General features: G+C 34.3%; 1 protein-coding gene across 6 annotated transcripts in view; it reads right to left on the bottom strand.

Annotated features, from left to right (window-relative positions):
• Positions 1-1,073: 1,073 nt before the first annotated feature.
• The window catches only part of LOC123869807 (agrin-like), an 85,191-nt gene continuing 69,600 nt past the window's right edge, over positions 1,074-16,664 (bottom strand). For all 6 annotated transcript variants that reach the window (XM_045912882.1, XM_045912865.1, XM_045912894.1 and 3 more), the window contains 9 exons: positions 15,538-15,901; positions 14,861-15,073; positions 14,090-14,484; positions 13,348-13,594; positions 12,805-12,969; positions 12,223-12,419; positions 11,578-11,764; positions 6,837-7,201; positions 1,074-6,112 (listed from right to left, as the gene is read on the bottom strand). In XM_045912882.1, the coding sequence (XP_045768838.1) occupies positions 5,967-6,112; positions 6,837-7,201; positions 11,578-11,764; positions 12,223-12,419; positions 12,805-12,969; positions 13,348-13,594; positions 14,090-14,484; positions 14,861-15,073; positions 15,538-15,901 (2,279 nt within the window). In that variant the 3' untranslated portion in view covers positions 1,074-5,966. The remainder of the gene's footprint in view (positions 6,113-6,836; positions 7,202-11,577; positions 11,765-12,222; positions 12,420-12,804; positions 12,970-13,347; positions 13,595-14,089; positions 14,485-14,860; positions 15,074-15,537; positions 15,902-16,664) is intronic.

Here is a 16,664-nt window from a genome sequence, read left to right on the forward strand (position 1 = left end):
TTAAAGCTTCCGTGATTGAAGGTTGTAAATAAAGGTATAATTTGTGCCTCCCCCACCTTAGCCTTGTACGATTCAAGGGTACGACCGCTGTTGAAACTATCGTTCTGTGAAACGGGACCAGCCTGATCGCAACAGCTGATTTAGCTGTGCAAATTGATCAACTGATCTGTTCAAATATCGAAAAATAATAAAATATTGGGTCTAATAATATGTGGTTACTTTATATTTGATGACAAATAAGGTCTTGACAGCTATCTTGCTGGTATTTAGATGGAATAGCCTATGAAGGAAACCAGTTAACCTGGAAAGGGAATAGCAGTTCAGTTAAACCCATATGAGCTTTACATTGAGCCTATTTGCCTAGAAGATGCCAAGTCATTATTTGCCTGTTGCCTTGAAGGTATTTAAATTATATGTGGCACGAAACACAGCTGGCGCACTCATAGCGGTTTGTATCAGAAACGTATCGTGCAAGTAAACAGATTCTGTCAGAATTTTCCTGGCTTTTCCATCACAAGCTCGATGAAGTCACGAGGCGAGTTGACTCTCTATATTGATTCTTAAAGGGTTTAGACGATAAAATAGACTAAAATTTCACTGTCTATAAATTTTAGATCAAGACGTTGATAAAACACGTTCCTGAGCATTTGTTGGTTGTTTTCTGGTCGTCGATGAATATGAAAGTAGGGCACCCAGTTTTGAACTATTAAAATATAAAGTACACAATATATTATGATAGTATACACATTATATGTATAATATGTATCAACTTTGAATAATTATTAATTACTAGCTGTTTCCCTTGATTCTGTCTGCGTATAATACACGTACAGACGGTACACTTTATTATGCTCGGTTTTTGGTTGAGCGATTTTGATCAAAGTATTGTATTTAGGTCTGACCTTTTTTTATTAGTGAAAAGTTATACCTAAGTAGCCCTTGATAGCGATCTCATCTGGTGATAAGTGATGATGCAACCTAAGATACCGTTACCAGATTAGTCCGCTTAGTAGCAGGCTATATAATATATGCCTGTATAACTTTTTTTATGAAAATAAAAATAAAACACTAAATATATGCAGTCTCATTTAATTTATCATCTGTATTTTAAACTAATATAGGTACATCAAAACACACATGCGTATTAACAAATTAGATCGGAAGTTACGTTAAGAACCAGTGATACAACGTACTACAACAGTTTATTTATTGCTGCACCTCCCCAAACCACCCCCGGACGAAAATCTCCACCGAAAGGCTAACACCTCCCGCATGGAGAGTAAGCAAATATCTACAAATTGATTTTCCACTGACCGAAATGTTTCCGAATTAACGGCAGGATGTCTAACCTAAATCTAGGATTGAAACGATTTTAGTATCGTCCCATCACGAACAGGGTCGTAGTCAGAGGAGCAGTGGGAAAATTTGACCTCCTTTAAATATTCGTCTAAGATAATAAAAACTTTTTGTTTAAATGTAATAACGAGATTGAAAAATAATTTTAGGAAGTTTACTTAGACATTACAAAAACAATAACACTTTCCCACACTTTTCTGGCTACGACCTTGACCACAAAGCGCTAACATATTATAAAAGTAAGTCTAGACGCCGTGTAAGATATTTTTAATATTGTCATAGTTTACTTTAAATTAGCATTTACGTATAATATTTTACATGTACATCGCTAGAGTAGAAAAGACGTATTACGTTACAAAAGCAATTATCAACAATAAAAGTAAGTACAAAAATTCCTTTACTATTTTTCTATTATTTATTTAGTAAATGCTGTAGAAAACAAATTAATTGAATTTAAATACATATTCAACATATGCATGATGTCCAGTATAAATTCGTGATTGCTAACTTTATATTATAAAATAAATAAGTTTCAGACTCCAAATTACCCTTTTAATGATAGGTATAACATTGATAAAGCAGTAAAAATCATAAGTTCTCGTACTTAATTCTTGGACATTAATAAGTAGGTAAATAATAAGAAGCAGCAATCAAACACTGTGTAAAAATTCTAATCTACAGTCTATATACATTTTATTACAAAATAGATTAGATTAAGTTAAAATAATGCGTATCAAGTTCACATACAAAGAAAAATTATAACCACAAAATAACATAATCTAAATACAGGGGAGATAGCGAGAAAAATGTATTTTCATTTATAAAGTTAAGATTGAAAAGGTAAATTTGATTCACGAATCGAACAATATTAAGTTATAGTTTGTAAATTTCTTTATCAAAAAAAGCTCTCAAGAGCTCGTCAAACTTTTACGTGTCTGCTATTGTTTTTTCTTCCCCCTATTAATAATATTCAAAGGGCCCAGTACACATTGTACTAATGCATTCGGCAATGTATAAACGGCCAATACGAATACCAATCACGGAATATTCCTTGATGTTTGTACGAAAACACACAAGTCAGCGAACCAGCGCTGGTCGTACGCAAATGTACTCTCTAGTAACTCTGTACTTACACGTTTGCCGATTACATTGGCCCAATGTGGACTAGGCACTTTTAGACAATGTAAATAGCGAATAAGTTAAGAAAAAGTGTTTATGAAATGATTTTATTTCAATGGTTTGTTTAATAACTCCCAGTAGTTTCTTTCGGTTACTATTTTAGACTGTTTTGCGTATACCTACTGATGAAAGTTATTTTGTGGTTACACAATAATATTATCAAGTAATTCATTGATGAGTATTATTAGTTTGAGTGTGTGGCACTAAAACCTTCTGTAACCGAATAAATTAGTACTTACTAATAGCGCTATATAATAGTTATTTATTATTATTAAGTACCCATTAAAAATAAGTTGCATAATATGTTCACATTCGCTTGATAAAGTACCAAATTCGCATGGTTTAATTAATGCCTTGAGTTTTAAAAAACATTAATATATTTTCCTAAATAAAAACTTACTAAGCTTTTTTAATTATTCTATACCTATTATCTAGTAAAATCATCTACTGTACAACTATGGCACTGTTTAAAGTATAGGTATTATTTTTATAACTATGTAATGTATGTACCTTAATCAACATGGAATGATAACAATGGAATCGCTAAATTAAAAACTTGAAGGTAGGTAGGTTGAATATCTTAAAAAATCTTAAATCTCACCTGATGGCCCTGGCGCATATAAGTAATAGGTTGAGTTATTATTTACTTAGCTGCCTATATTTAATATCGGCGTTACTCACGTAAATAGATTTTAATTTAAAAGCATTACATTTATAATACGGAATGTTAATATTAAAGCCCTTTCAACATTATAATATTACTCTCATATTCTCAATACCCTTTCTAACATTCAATATTAATTTTCATCTAGAATTTCAAGATATCCCTGGTGATGAAGAGACCTTTCTCATTTTGTAAACCAATATTAGAATATTAATACAATATTAATTGTAATAACAACACAATAATATCTCCTAATCTTTTGTGTTTATGCAATTTTATTCATATTAATATACCTCTGATGTGTAAACCGAGCACCGATGTAACTTTTTTATATACCCTACAATCTTAAACTATAAACATAAATTATTATGGCAACATTATCTTTTGGTTATAGATACGAATACAAGATTACCTATAATCGATTATACAGATTACCTAACAAAATCTGCGCGATTAGAGTAGGAGAGTGGAAAACATCTTATTAGGCTAAAACTTTTGTTGATTGTTTACACGTTATTAGACATTTATATATGATCTAGTTAAGCGTAGTAATGCCGCCACATTGATTGGTGCCATCACATAGTGATCGCTAAATAATGTCCAATGACGTCACTGAAATGTAAAACCGTCAGTCAGTACCCTAAACGCTTTTTCTATGTACTTAACGCCACAGCTATCCTAGGCTGCCTTTCTACCAAGGTTTTGTAAGTTTATTCATAACATGTTTACAATTCACTCACATTTCTACGCAAATGAATTTTGGAACCTAGCAATAAGATAGCATCATTTTCGTGAAAAAGTCATATTGCCTTTTCCATCACAGTCAAGTTGATCTAAATTACGAAAGTGAAGAAAACCTATCGACGGGTTTAAACGAAAAAATTCACTTAATTTTGCAGATCTCAGAATATAAACTGTGTTCACTTCTGCCCCTTTAATCGCGCAGTTTAATGACGGCATTGATTACACAAAAGTAATAAACGAGTATGAGCAGGATATGTATCGGTAGGTATGTTCTAAATGGCGACTGAATCTATGCTGTTGCGACAGATTTCTACGTAAAAATGTTCTAGATCTATGCCTCATTCCTTCATTATCATATATTGATAAAATATAGGAGCAAGGCGTTTTTGAGTCAAAAATATTAAGCTCAAAGCTAATGGGCGCAGAAACGCACAAAAATGCAGAACTTAAACTGAACTTTAATTTACTACGAAACAGATGATGAATTATACAATTGTACTGTACCAAAATTTGTACATTAAGTACCTAATGTAGATAAAGTTTAGTAAACTTTCCAAAATTACAGGAAAGTTGCGCTTCGACTCTATGCCAATGTAACTTGCGCCTTACATAATAATTATGTAACCGTATAATTTTAAATGCAAAACCATATCTCCTCTCTGTATTTAATTCGATGATTAATTAACTTACAAATTGGTTTGAGGAACAGCTTAGGAAAAGTTGTCGTTTAATCGGTTAGGTACGTTTTCGTCGAAATTAAGCAGGGAAATATTTAATTGCACAGCATAAAGTAACGCACATCTTCCATTTTTGCTGATTAACCGAAGTTGCCCAAGTTAAATTACCTTGAGCAAAAAGTTGTATAAAATCTATGTATTAAAGATCCTCACAAGAAGCCTTTTCATAAGATATATCACACATATCTACTATAGGTATGCATTTTTATAAAAGCCTCTTCAAAATTGATGAATTTGATATTTACGTTAAAAGTTGGATTTCAGATATTCATATTGGTACAAAATACAAATTTTAATCGGTCCAACAGATACAGAGGAAATTGGCAGTAACAGACAGACACACGAGTGATCCTACAAGAGTTCCGTTTTGCATTCAGACGTACGGAAACCTAAAAAGAGATCATGATATTTCATTACAAAATTCTGTTGATTTTAATTTTTTTATACCAAAACTCTGTCGCAGCAACACAGACCCAGTGAAAACTACGCCTAACAGGTACTCTAATACTATTTATACACAAAAAAATAATACTTTCACATTTCACTTTTACATAATCTTCTGAAGATATGAATCGATATTCGTTTTCTGTTTCCATTACGAAACAAAAAATCTTAGTTCGAAGCACACGTAATGAGATAAAACATCGCAAAAGTTACTTGTTAGGGCCAGCGCGGACTAATTGATTAGCATATTGGCGTAAACTTATAAAGCTCGATATAAATGAAACAAACTTTAGTTATCTTTGTATAATATAATATTATCTCAAAAACCAATGCAAGTCTGCTGGCTTCACCACACACCTCGAGACCGCTCTTTATTTTACTTATTTCAGCCGTATACAAAAGTAGCTACGTTTTTCCGCTACTTTGCCTGTATTTCTCTTGGAATGTCGACTGCTCTTCATTGTCGCTCCGACTGTGTGCCCTGGCCCTAAGTTGATCGCCGATTAGTTCAAAATACTATTAGGGATTTCGATATGTGTTCGGTCTTATATGCCACAACGTAGGCATTTGTATAATATCTCGTTACATAATATGCTAAAGATCTCAAAAAAGACGCGTCAAGTCAGAAATAATCATCGTCGTTGTAACTAGAAACACAATATTATATTGGAGTAAATGTCGTAACACCTTACATCTCTCTCTTTGACTATATTAAATGTATGGAACCGATATGCTATTAATGCGTCACTAGACAACACGACACGCTTGTACATTTCCAGCTTTATAGTGAAATCTCGTTACGTATGCTACGAAACATATCCCAAGATGGATAAGTGCCATTTTTAGTCGCAATATCGTATCGTAGTCATTGGTCGTATCGGTGCAGTGACGTCGATGTGCCTGCCGCTTGATTTGACGCTCGCTACACAGCCCCGAAGCCCCGTGTAAAGGGCCGCTGGTAATCCCAATGGCAGCGACGGTGATCCGCCTATCGTTGGAACGTCAAATTAATTCACTTCATAAAACAGAATAGAGGGTAGAGCAGAAAAATTCCCCCCGAAATGGGATTTTTGCGCCAGCTTAAGGAAGACTACGATAGGAATATTTTGTACCTACTTGTTCCTTTGTTGCTTTGTTAGAAATGAAATAGGTACAATATTTTTGCTGCTGGCTAAAGTTGTGTACAACAGTCGTATTTCCCTTTGATGCTAAGAATTTTTTTTATTAAAAATTTACTTTACATTTTTAGTTAGGTATGCTTGATTCTGAAATTTGTCCTAAGTCTATATAATATTATATATATATAATAATAATAATAATAATAATAATTTTTATTATAATAAATTAATTATGGTTAACATTAACCACGAAAATAAAATGTAAAAAAATAACAATATTATCAATAAACAAGTGTAAATTAAAAATTTATAACACCCCCGACAAGTGAAGGTTACAGTAACCAGAAAAGAGCTGATAACTTTCAAAGGGCTGAGCCGATTTTCTTGGATTATAGCTAAGAACACTCTCGATCAAGCCACCTTTTAAACAAAAAAAAAACTAAATTAAAATCGGTTCATTAGTTTAGGAGCTACGATGCCACAAACAGATACACAGATACACACTTCAAACTTACAGGTAACACCCCTCTTATTGGGTCGGGGGTTAAAAACATATCCAAAGCAGTGAAAGATATAGCTTCAATTTCAACTTACCGATCCATAATTTGGGATTTGCTTTCGAAGGTACAAGCAATGACTGCGAGTAACCCCTCACTGGTGGCATATCGTCAACTTGGAGCATCGCAAGCCTTTTACGTCTCCTGACAGTCGCCGTATGCCAAAGTCCATCGTCCACTCTATCCTTCGACTCGATACATTGGAACCAATCCTCATTGGCAGCCAAACTGACTTCCTTGGCATCCGTATCAGTGTATATAAGCTGCAGTTTCCCATGACTCAGTCCAAGTCCGATGAAGTCTCTGGGTCGTATACCGATCTTCCGTCTCCACATCAACAGGCCAGAATCGTTATAAGTCCGGAACTTTATTTCGTATCTAATACCACGAGGACCTCGATTTCTAAAAAATGTTATAAATCTGTAGTAATTAGTAATTATGTTAAATTAAAGGTGCAATCACATTAAGTACTCTATTGTGGTGTGTGGAGATTTTCATGACACTAGTCAAGAACTAAATATCGTGGTGCCAGGCACATTGACGTTTGAAGCGCGTTTTAAATTAGTCGATAATGTCATCAGATTGCGCTACGACACAACACAACACAGTAATGTGTCTGCAGCTTAAGTTTAAAATGTTAACTATGGACTTCGTTTTAAACTCTGCGTTCATTCAATTATTAATTTATTCGCATTCATGTACCATATTATTATGATGTTGTTTCATGCTGTCCCTTCGCGGCATTGCAATGGGTTATATTTTTGTTAAGTATGATATACTTAGATAGGTTACATTATCATGAAAATAATTATGTGCTCTATCTGTTTGTATATTTTCTGTCACTTGTAGTTTTGTCTAAATAAATATTCATTTATTTATCACGAAATCATTTATATTTTATATTAGGTTATTCAGTATGATTTTAGGGTTTCCATCAGATAACCTGAGCGAAGCGTAGGTAGAAAGAAAACGATTACCATAGTTAACGTCACCAAAAATAGATACAGAATTTATATTTTGATGTTATTAGTTTCCACAAACATCTACGTGATATCAGAAACCAAACAAGTATTTTGTCAAGAATACCTTTTTTATGCCGCAATAAAAAAAATGTGTTTTATGACTAACATAGACTGTTCCCTAGAACTACAACGAAAACATCTGTATGCAAATAATTAGCTTTATGTACATAAATAATGGCATGCAATACAACCACGTCTAGCAGCAAGCAGCATTTAGAATTTATGCTATTATGTAAATGGATAACATCGGTTCAACTTTTATATGGCGTCCGCTGTGATTCCACGCGGTAGCGTAGGTCTGTAAGAATATCAAACTGGCGCGGGCGTTATGAAATGGATGCTATTTAAAAATGGACGTAGAAAAATATAAAAGACAATAAAAGAGCCTCAATAGCTCAACCGGTAAAGGAGTGGACTGAAAACCGAAAGGTCGACAGTTCAAACCCCGCCCGTTGCACTATTGTCGTACCTACTCCTAGCACAAGCCTTACGCTTAGTTGGAGAGGAAAGGGGAATATTAGTCATTTGACATGGCTAATATTCTTTAAAAAAAAAAAAAAAAAAAAACACCTAAAGCTTCGATTCCACTAGAGGTAGGCGCGGATCAAAATCCAAAACAACCAAATCGAAAAACAAACAAGTTAAGCCGGGTGGACCAGCTAGTCTGTTGTAAAAAATCTAGTGCAAGTTGAAAATGTGGTGTTAATAAGTCTTCACTTTTAGTGAAAAAAGGCCAATATCATAACCTTACACAGTAGGTAGGTACTAAAAGTTTCCCTTACTGTACTTATTTACAGCCTCAAATTATGCTAATTTGGAGTAACATGAGACTCATACAAAACTAAATGCGTATTCCGAAGAAACTAAATGCATATAACCTTCTATACATTAGGTATATGCTTCATAATAACGTATAAATTGTGTTAATTGATAGTTGTTTAAATTGACATTTTTTTTTAAATATATATTGGGCATTGTTTTTTGTGTACTTTCAGTTTTTTCTACCACTCAAAAAAGCCTCAAACCGAGCATACATTTGAGCAGCCTTAGTTTGCTTCAAGTCAGATTGCTTGGTATTCGGTTGCGCAAATGTATACGAAGCTTAATAGAAATTCAGAATTGTGTAAAAGAACAATTTCAACGTTATTTATGGAACTTTTAGTCTTGCATATTGCAGTGTTATAGAACTTTTAGAGTCCCAGATTGCAGTGAGTTTTTCACATCCCGTTGGTGGAAAATGCCGATTATAAAACTACTGAATGGGGCAACAAACCGCTTCATATAAAATGCATGCAAAATCGGAATCGATTTGACAGTGCGTCACATTCCTGACGCTACGTTAATAAAATACGCATCACTTACCTAACTAAAAGCTTAATGGATTTGTCGCAACTACAGACAACTATATGTGAATAGGAATATTTTGTTATTTACATGTCTAACGTATTCGTACTATGGTTGAAAAATATAGATGCTGTCAAGTAAATAGACCTCTTGAGTCTTGACGACAGTGAATGGGATGTATCTAAGTATGCATACTGTAGTTTTCTACGGCGTGGAAAGCAAAAGTTTGACTGACGAACCAAAAACTTGGCGGCACAGATACCCCCGTGAGCCATCAGCCTATCTTCATATCACCAAAGAGATCCATATTTCACCTACTGCACAAGTTTTGGGGAAACAGGCCTATTTGTGACAAAGCATATCAATCGATTGTGAATGCCAAGCAACTTCTACCATTATGTGATTAATAGAAAGGGATCACGACCCTCAGCAATGAGTTATACGACTATAAAGAGAGAGCACAGGTTTAATGTCAGAGATCTTTAGACCTGACGTCTATAACTGTAAACGATTCCTTGTCTTTGTATGTGTGAAACATCTATAATTGCATTTTTGATACTACTAATGCTGATGATGACATAGTTAACCAGGAAGTTTGTGTAGAGTCATAGAGAGTCATGTCAACAAATCTGTATGTTACGTAGTTAGTTATCGTTTGCGTATAAAAAGTGGGAGGGTTGTAACAACTATTATACAGATGTAACTTGTTATAAAGTTCGTACCCCCCCACTTAACTAGGAATACATTCGAAGCATATTCCAAGTACCTACCTAGTCGAACTTCATTAGCCTTTGTAAATTGAGTTGAATTTATCAGATCACGCCAAAGTGTTCGTACGTGACTTGTTTGAACCGCTGGATTATGCGGAACTCGTAACGTCCTTTCAATGGCGTCAAAGAGATTCAAACTTATTCGCTAACTTCTTACTTAAAATTGATGACACAATAATTATCTCTCTCGGGCAAAGACAAGGCTGTACACATACAACCCTAAGAGCCCGTAGCATGTTGATAATCCCGCTCTTTAACAAATTCTAACATTTTTGATTGTTATTGTAAAAGTCGCAGTAAGTAGGTACTTTGTACTTTTGACAAAAATGGCTAGGTAGCATAATTTTAGACATATTTTTATTACAATAATATACATAAACCGGACATTTTAGACTTTGATATAGAGATATTAGGTTTGAAAGAGAGAAATAGGGAGGAGAATTCCAATTTTTCTATAAATATGGTTCTTGACTTAAGTGGAAGGGGGCATAACTCTCAGTTACGAAGATTTCGGCGAAGAAAGACAGAAAATAGGTACACAAGGAAAATAAAAAATATTGTGTGCTTATTTATCATGCAAATATTATGGATCTTAGTGTTCCTTGCAACTATCGAAAGATTAATCAACGCTTAATTACGATTCAGTGAGGTGCTATATATTATGCTATAGGTGTATTACATAATACAAGTGATAAACATGATATAAAACATGCATAGAATAATTATTTTAAAAATATTTTTACCTAAGCTATGATAAAATGAATGTAGTTTCTTTAAAACTTATATCTAAAGGCATGACTGAAGACCTTCAAATGCTATCTTACATCATAATGTCGTTCACCGACCTCTGTGTTAGTTTGTAAGCTAGAAAAACATAAAATTAGTTAATGGAATTCATTAAAAACATAGAGCTTTTTACGAAGTCAAAGAATAGCAATTAATTTGTTAATAAAAAGGGATAATTACTTAAGCAATAGCCGTCTTTACTTTTAATTATAAAAAGTTGTTTTAGTACAATTTTAATAAGAAGTCTGAATTTTTTCGGGGCAAAATCGGGGCAATGGTATAACGTTTTACATTTAAGCGCTATTTTTTTCTTCTTTATTCTTTAAATGCCTTTATTCGACGTTGATTTTATCGTGAAAACAAAACATATGAGACCAAGATTTTAACATTCGTAGTTGGAAAGCTTGGTTGTGCTTTTAGAATAATATATATCCCTTCTGAGTTAAATTCAAAGAGAGCTTTTATGAAAGCAGTTACTATAATCTTTTAAAATATCATAAATAGGATGGTTTAGTTATATATTTATTTTAGTTATCATTTTATACAGGGTGTAACGGCCATGTTAATGAAAACTTTGTGAATACTTATACCGAGTCCTGACCTTCTCTGAACTTTTGATAAACAGCTGATCACACACGTATGGGAGTTTAAATTTAAATTGCTGTTTTGGGTAATTTGTTGATTTTTATTTAAAAATATGTTGATACATTTCATAGGTGATTCTATGTTGTAGTTAGTAACCATGTGTATCATATACTGAAATCTCTGGTTAAAGTTTTCGTTAGCATGACGTCTCTTACACCCTGTATAACACTGTACCAATTTTCATAATATTTCTCAATTCATTACCACTTACCTACGTCCACCCCGACTTCGGTACGAATAGTAATTATTTCCGTCGAACTTAATAGGCGCTCCGTCGTTTAGCATCTCTACTTTTAATTGCACCTCGCAGTTCCTTCCTTGGTACCCGTCTGGGCAGATACATTTGTATTCGTTTAGCAAAGGTATGCAGGAGCCATTATTTTTGCACGGGGTGAGACCTAACAGAGTTACATAATGATTATAATATGTTTAATATCCCAAGGAATACAAGAATACTTTCCTACCAGATCCTAATATATTGCTTAATCAAATAGGTATACATAGCTCAAGCATTGACAGTGATTTGACTATTTAGTAGATAGAATATTAAAGTACGAAACAAAACCACGAGAATCAACAAGACACCTAGAAATAAAAAAAAATATTAGAGGTATTTTTTCTTGATTGATATTATATTCTGTTGCAATATTAAAAAAACGGATATCACAGAAATATTAAAATCAGACTAAAGATTTTTCTCTTAAATTTTTTTTCGGAGAATTTTCGGAAAATGCGCTTATTGAATTGGCGTAGCATGAGCTCTAGTCAACATCCTAAGATGTAAATAGTCAATGAAATAAAAAGTTTTAAATTAGCTAGCTTAAGTTTAAGCTTCCTCAGACTTTTAAGCACTTACCATCTCCACAAGGAGGTCCAGTGTACTTAGACACGCCGCTCGTAGCGCAAGGCAGTTGATCTTCGTCGGCCACAACAGAGCACTTGGCAGTCTCCCCACTGTACAGAGCCAGTGGATTGCCGTTCACAAAGACCTGTTGCACCGCGCCTATGAAACTGCTGGTCACGCCGGACATTTTGTGCGGACGGACGTAAGCACTGAAAAGATTGCTTACTTCAACGCTAAGAAATATAAATGTCTACGCTCGTAGTTGAATAAGATTGATGATCTTTGGATATTGTGGATAATATTCTGATGAGATGTTTAACAGCCCATTCATACCGATGCGGTGACTGTAGCGGCGAGCAGGGCGGCCGTCAGAATCGAATATCAGTAGCTGATGTATGAACAAACATCAAAAGATAGGTAATGAGACATGGTTGCTAATTTTGATACTCATAAGAAAGCTCAGAGTTACTAAGCGGGCAATGGAGAAAGTTGCTTGGAAAGGAGAACCAGAGAAGGCGACATTAGCTAAATGCCCATACGGGCGAACCCGGGGGCATCCTCTAGTTTACGATAAAAATGGAGTACAATACTTACGGTAAAGACCCTATAAAGACCGGTAAGATAAGTTCAAGATGCGTAAGAGGCGGCGCAGAATTTCCTCGCTGTGTAGGGTGGTGATCGAGTTGAAGGCTGCCATGGCGACCAACGCGAGTTGCGCGTGCTCTATGCCAACGACCTTTTGTTATTGGCACGGGCGACCTACGGCAAACATTCAGAAATATCACTACCCATAATTATTTATGCGAATCGAAATGAACGTAATAATAGGTCTTAAGTGTAAAGAGAAAACGTTTTTTTATAGCAGATCTGGTTACTTGGATGTAACTAAAAGCTTGAGTAGGTAAATACTCGTATCTCGATCTACTTAGCAAAGGCGTGACAACGGCTCCCTAGACGTAATTATTATTAGGGCCGTAACTCATTATGCTGTTAAACTATTTATTTTCATCCAAACTCCTCCCAAACTGTAAACTAGCTGAAATTCTATTTGCATTAAGAATAAATTATGACCCGTGGGGCTTAGCTGAGTTCACTTAATTTGTTAAATTAATTCTTCGGCCCGTAAGCCTTACTTACGTGATATTGGCGATTCCGCTCCCCAAATTGTACCGAAACTGTAGGTATCCATTAACTAAGTTAATCGCTATAAAATCCCCCTTGGCTTTATTGGACTGGCCGGTGTAGAGGAGCATTCCGGAAAAACGGTTCGTTAAAAACCAAATTTCGATTCGGAACGCCTTCCCTAGCCCTTCGAGCGGCTGTGATTCGATATAGCTCGTCCCATTGAACTGTGGCGACCAACTTTCTTGCATCACATTTACATCTGAAAATAAACTGATAGTTAATACAAAAATCAAAACATATTTTATGAACTTGAAAATTAAAAAAAAAAACAAAATCCAATTTATTTATTCCTTGTTGGACAACTAGAGTCTCTTTTGCTGTGTCGGTGACTCTACCATCTGTTCAGAAAATAGATTCTACTGAGAAGAGTCAGCGAGAAATTCAGCAGTTGTTCTTTTCAAATTATAAAAAACAACATTATCCTGAACAATTCACTACATCATCTTGTGGGCTGAAGGCACAGGTACGCAACTTTGTGATTAATGAATTCATCAATAATTGTTTAACAGCCTCGACTTAACATGTGTGTTTTATACAGGGTGTGATTATTTAGACATAGACGCCTTTTGAGATGGCTAATACAATTACGAAACCTATATCTTACCGTCTCGATACAATTGAATTTTGTCTACAAGACCCTTTACAAATAAGATTAATGTTCCTTAAAATTAACAATAAATAAAATAGAAGTTACCATTGTTGCACGTATTTCCATTAGAATCAATATCACCACCAAACAAACAGCGACAAATGTGTCCGCCGTCGGGCCCGATATCGCACAATAGCCCCTCATCATATCCGCAGGGATTAGATTCGCATGGATCTAATCTCTCGTCGCAATTGGCTCCTTGGAATCCGATAGAACAGCTACATGTATATTCAGTCGCCGAACCCTCCACAGACATACACGTGGCACCGTTCCTACACGGCATACTCATACACGGATTAGATTGACACTCTCGAACCTTCTCTATAGACACCACTAATGAGTCCGGACGACCCAATTTCTTTGTCACTTGATGGCGTATTATCCTCAGATACCTTATACAGCCAATAAATCCGCTTCTCGTTCCTATATTATCGAATACCCTGTGTGAATAGAAATAATCTTTATAAGTAACTCAATTTTTCAAGTAACAGAAATTTTAATGGAATGAATAAAATATTATCATATTTCCAAAGCTTTTATTGAATTTAACAAATATTCAAATGGTTATTCATTTATAAACATGTGAAAGTAATTCGATTATTTCATTTAACATAAACAATGAATTTAATCATACGCTGTTGATTCAATTATATAATTTTCTGACATACAAAACAAAGGAATGCGCCCGAATTTCTGATACCTAATTTTCACCTTACAAACTTTGCGATTCAGTTGAAGTTTACAGACACAATTCTTGAGTTACTAAAATAATTACTGGATTTGTCAATACCACGTTTTGTGACATAATAAGTTTACCTGGAATAATTTGCAGGCACACTTCCAATATACGCATCTTCAGAAAGGTCCAAGGCCTTCAAATTACCGCTCGATTGACCAGCCACATCTTCCATATCGTCGACTGATAGAATGCCATCTCGGTGATATCTTTTTGCCGATACCTTATGATATTCGTTTAACGTAATCTTTTCGAGGGACGTTAATATTATCACACCATTTCCAAGATTGTACCTAGTACAAAAATAATTTTCTATTTGTACTAGTTCAAGTTAGCCATTTTTGAATGAGAGATATTAACAAAAGTAATTGCAAATCTACTGCCGTCTTATGTCTAAAAAGCGATTGCAAAAAATAGTAGGTAGGCACATAACAGCTGTTATCGTCAAAAAATATGAGAATTTAGAAAATCTAAAATCTTCAAAAGTTTATAAGTACGTATAGCATCAAACTAAAAACTAACCAAATATTGAGTCCTACGTAGCATTATTTTTTAGAAACATTAGTTTTGAAAATTCTCACGTCTTTTGTAGTTAACCGCTTTTTAAATTGAGGACGGTAGCACAGCAGATAAACTTACACTTATCCATATTATAGTATAACTTCCATGTATCTAGTATTCCATCAAGAAGTTGAACATGAACCCCAAATTATAATGTAATACGAAAATATACGAACAAAAAATAAAAATGCCTCACCTGAACTCCAAATATCCATTTACCAGGGCGAGCGAAACGAAATCACCCGTACCGTCGGGTTTCTGCTGATTGTACAATATAACCCCATTTTCGGAGAATGCCTTAAATTCAATATCGATGTTCAACTTATGGTAAGCCTTCAGTGGTTTTAGGCGAATATACGATGTACCGTCGAAGGATGGAGTTTCAATGTAAGTAATTGACGGACCATCTTTGATGAGAGATTCACAGTTAACGCCCGTGTATGAATCAGAACACACACAAGTGTAGGTGGAGCCGGGTAAGTCTATACATGTGCCAAAATTATAACACGGTTCAGATAAGCAGGCACTGTATTCCTCTGTTGTTTCTTGCGTTATTTGTTCTGTAAGAAACATTTTAATAAAGAGCTAGACTTAATTAAAAACAAAAGGACCAATTAGCACTGAATCTTCTAAATAAACATAGGGACCCTAAGTTGAACAGTTAAAGTCAGTTGCCATTTATATTATTCATATAAATTTTAACTTTAATCTGACTGACGAGTAGGAACAAAAGATAGGTACTTATTATAAGTAAAATCGATAAGAGTTCGCAATTTATGCCCGTGTATAAATCAGAACACACACAAGTAAAAGTTATGTATATAGGTAGGTAGTATATTAATAAAGCAATTTTCAAGTCGCCATCAATAGGAAAATAAAATGTTCATAGAAAAATATTCATTTCAATTTGACAATATTTTCAGGTAGTACCGTGAGTCAAACCGATTAAAATTAAACCATCAAAAATTCAAAAATAATAGCTGAAGACAGCTGTGATTCAAAATAGTAACGAGTAGTAGGATTACATGGTAGGTATATTTAACCTTAAATTAATAATAAGTTCGAAACCATAATTCTATGATTGCCGCCTTAAATATACCTTTGTGCTTAGGATAATTTTATGTTATCATAGGCAAAAGAATATTAAGATAAATTACTTGTAATATTTTATTGGGGTATCACAGAAGAAATATTTACTGTTTAGTATAGTAAAAAAAAACTATTATAACCATATTATGTAATGTGATTATAATAGATTTTTTTGACTTAAGTTAGATAATAAGAATAGTTGACTGAAATGAATTGGGAACCGAAATTTTTATA

This window comes from Maniola jurtina, chromosome 2 (assembly GCF_905333055.1).
Source record: "Maniola jurtina chromosome 2, ilManJurt1.1, whole genome shotgun sequence".
Lineage (NCBI taxonomy): Eukaryota > Metazoa > Arthropoda > Insecta > Lepidoptera > Nymphalidae > Maniola > Maniola jurtina.